The sequence below is a fragment of the Triplophysa rosa genome, linkage group LG17 (assembly GCF_024868665.1).
Source record: "Triplophysa rosa linkage group LG17, Trosa_1v2, whole genome shotgun sequence".
NCBI classification, from domain to species: Eukaryota; Metazoa; Chordata; class Actinopteri; order Cypriniformes; family Nemacheilidae; genus Triplophysa; species Triplophysa rosa.
This window is the reverse complement of record NC_079906.1, coordinates 23,780,925-23,784,593: the sequence shown is the minus strand read 5'-3', so window position 1 is coordinate 23,784,593 and position 3,669 is coordinate 23,780,925. Positions and strand designations below refer to the sequence as shown.

The following is a 3,669-nucleotide window of genomic DNA, read 5'->3' as shown; positions in this document are numbered from 1 at the left end:
CCCACCTGCAACAATCACAAGCCCACCAGCAACAATCACAAGCCCACCAGCAACAACCACAAACCCACCTGAAACAACCACAAGCCCACCAGCAACAATCACAAGCCCACCAGCAACAACCACAAACCCACCTGAAACAACCACAAGCCCACCAGCAACAATCACAAACCCACCTGAAACAACTACAAGCCCACCTGAAACAACCACAAGCACACCTGCAACAACTACAAACACAACTACAACCACACCACCGATAACGACAACACCAAGCGCTGCAGTAGTAACAGTCCTTGTCACATTTACCACCAATGAAGTTTTTTATTCTGCCTTATCAAACCAATCTACAGTAGAGTACAAAACTCGATCAGATAAAGTCAAACGTGAGGTAAATGAGGTTGTTTTACAAACACTACTTTAAGCGAAAAATGTCATTTATAAGTCAGAAAAATACAGCAAACAGTAAAGCGACGAGAACTACAACATACATACGTTTACACATGATTAACTTCAACACAACTATGAAGTGACTTGATTCTTTGTGTGTCTGGTAACAAAACGTTTTTGTTGTTTTTGTACAGTTTGAGCCAGCTTTTCGATCTACATTTTCATTTTTCATTGGATTGACAGATGTTCAGTTCAAGTAAGTGTTTTAAAAGGACACAATGAGCCTCATTTATTAATTTAACATACACATTTACAGAGATCAGTGTGCAGAAATCACCTTTCAAAAACATTCTTACAAATTTCTATGCCACCAATTGCATCATACAAAATAAATAAATGTGGTGGATGAAAACAACTCCTTCTCAATGAGTGAAGTAACACATACAATGACTAACAATGTGCCACCCTCAGCCTAAGCACAAACACCGCTCTTCTGAACAATGGTAACCACTTAAAAAATCAGAATGTAAAATAAAAGCTAAACAACAACAAAAAACACTAACTGGTTTTTCTTTTTACTGAAAAACTCAAATTGTTAATTCCAAACAATTCATATCCTAATGCAGTAAGATGCAATACTTCAAAATCATTTAGTATACATTAACAATGTGTGCATAATAGTTGTATAATAAATGACAGGATGTTTCTACCTTTAACATTAATTGCCATGACAGTAACACAATATTACACTTTAAATGAGCTGATTGGTCTTCTCTTTTGTTTGTGTAGGAGTGGATCAATCATCACCTCAATGGATGCACAATTTAACAGCACAATGCATAATACAACTGAAGTTGAATATACAATTAGAACTGCTGAAACAACTTTTAATATCACCAGTGTAAGTGGTAAGTATCACTCAAAGACCAACATCAACATTCAATATTTTATGGTTAGTGTTTCCTTACTGGAAAACTGGCAAGAACTGGTGGTAGAAACAGATTAAAGCACTGTTGAACTGCATTAGTGTGAGTGAATGTTAAAGTTATGTGATATTTCATAATCTCTTCTCCGTGCTTCAGTTCAAATATTATTCTAAGATAATTTATTGAGGTGCTTTGGCTTTAAAAGTAAAAACTAAAAATGAGAATCGAGTACATTTTAGAAAAACTAATTTGTTTTTTATTAATTAATATTAAAATATAGCATTTGTCATATCGACAACAACTGAGCCCACGACAACAACTCTAATTACCACTACGACCACAACAACTACACCTGAGCCCACAACAACAACTCCATCTCCCACTACGACCACAACAACTACACCTGAGCCCACGACAACAACTCCATCTCCCACTACGACCACAACAACTACACCTGAGCCCACGACAACAACTCCATCTCCCACTATGACCACAACAACTACACCTGAGCCCACGACAAAAACTCCATCTCCCACTACGACCAAAACAACTACACCTGAGCCCACAACAACAACTACACCTGAGCCCACGACAACAACTACACCTGAGCCCACAACAACAACTCCAATTCCCACTACGACCACAACAACTACACCTGAGCCCACGACAACAACTCCAATTCCCACTACGACCACAACAACTACACCTGATGTAGGGGGAGATGGAGTTGTTGTTGTGGTCTCAGGTGTAGTTGTTGTGGTTGTAGGGGGAGATGGAGTTGTTGTTGTGGTCTCAGGTGTAGTTGTTGTGGTTGTAGGGGGAGATGGAGTTGTTGTTGTGGTCTCAGGTGTAGTTGTTGTGGTTGTAGGGGGAGATGGAGTTGTTGTTGTGGTCTCAGGTGTAGTTGTTGTGGTTGTAGGGGGAGATGGAGTTGTTGTTGTGGTCTCAGGTGTAGTTGTTGTGGTTGTAGGGGGAGATGGAGTTGTTGTTGTGGTCTCAGGTGTAGTTGTTGTGGTTGTAGGGGGAGATGGAGTTGTTGTTGTGGTCTCAGGTGTAGTTGTTGTGGTTGTAGGGGGAGATGGAGTTGTTGTTGTGGTCTCAGGTGTAGTTGTTGTGGTTGTAGGGGGAGATGGAGTTGTTGTTGTGGTCTCAGGTGTAGTTGTTGTGGTTGTAGGGGGAGATGGAGTTGTTGTTGTGGTCTCAGGTGTAGTTGTTGTGGTTGTAGGGGGAGATGGAGTTGTTGTTGTGGTCTCAGGTGTAGTTGTTGTGGTTGTAGGGGGAGATGGAGTTGTTGTTGTGGTCTCAGGTGTAGTTGTTGTGGTTGTAGGGGGAGATGGAGTTGTTGTTGTGGTCTCAGGTGTAGTTGTTGTGGTTGTAGGGGGAGATGGAGTTGTTGTTGTGGTCTCAGGTGTAGTTGTTGTGGTTGTAGGGGGAGATGGAGTTGTTGTTGTGGTCTCAGGTGTAGTTGTTGTGGTTGTAGGGGGAGATGGAGTTGTTGTTGTGGTCTCAGGTGTAGTTGTTGTGGTTGTAGGGGGAGATGGAGTTGTTGTTGTGGTCTCAGGTGTAGTTGTTGTGGTTGTAGGGGGAGATGGAGTTGTTGTTGTGGTCTCAGGTGTAGTTGTTGTGGTTGTAGGGGGAGATGGAGTTGTTGTTGTGGTCTCAGGTGTAGTTGTTGTGGTTGTAGGGGGAGATGGAGTTGTTGTTGTGGTCTCAGGTGTAGTTGTTGTGGTTGTAGGGGGAGATGGAGTTGTTGTTGTGGTCTCAGGTGTAGTTGTTGTGGTTGTAGGGGGAGATGGAGTTGTTGTTGTGGTCTCAGGTGTAGTTGTTGTGGTTGTAGGGGGAGATGGAGTTGTTGTTGTGGTCTCAGGTGTAGTTGTTGTGGTTGTAGGGGGAGATGGAGTTGTTGTTGTGGTCTCAGGTGTAGTTGTTGTGGTTGTAGGGGGAGATGGAGTTGTTGTTGTGGTCTCAGGTGTAGTTGTTGTGGTTGTAGGGGGAGATGGAGTTGTTGTTGTGGTCTCAGGTGTAGTTGTTGTGGTTGTAGGGGGAGATGGAGTTGTTGTTGTGGTCTCAGGTGTAGTTGTTGTGGTTGTAGGGGGAGATGGAGTTGTTGTTGTGGTCTCAGGTGTAGTTGTTGTGGTTGTAGGGGGAGATGGAGTTGTTGTTGTGGTCTCAGGTGTAGTTGTTGTGGTTGTAGGGGGAGATGGAGTTGTTGTTGTGGTCTCAGGTGTAGTTGTTGTGGTTGTAGGGGGAGATGGAGTTGTTGTTGTGGTCTCAGGTGTAGTTGTTGTGGTTGTAGGGGGAGATGGAGTTGTTGTTGTGGTCTCAGGTGTAGTTGTTGTGGTTGTAGGGGGAGATGGAG

The 3,669-nt window shown here is 43.0% G+C and overlaps 1 protein-coding gene across 1 annotated transcript in view; it reads left to right on the top strand.

Annotated features, from left to right (window-relative positions):
* The first annotated feature begins 6 nt into the window (after window positions 1-6).
* The window catches only part of LOC130567879 (mucin-2-like), a 32,780-nt gene continuing 29,117 nt past the window's right edge, over window positions 7-3,669 (top strand). The window contains exons 1-4 of the mRNA XM_057356352.1: window positions 7-385; window positions 579-640; window positions 1,174-1,292; window positions 1,591-2,021. Coding sequence (XP_057212335.1) covers window positions 1,196-1,292; window positions 1,591-2,021 — 528 coding nt within the window. The 5' untranslated portion in view covers window positions 7-385; window positions 579-640; window positions 1,174-1,195. The remainder of the gene's footprint in view (window positions 386-578; window positions 641-1,173; window positions 1,293-1,590; window positions 2,022-3,669) is intronic.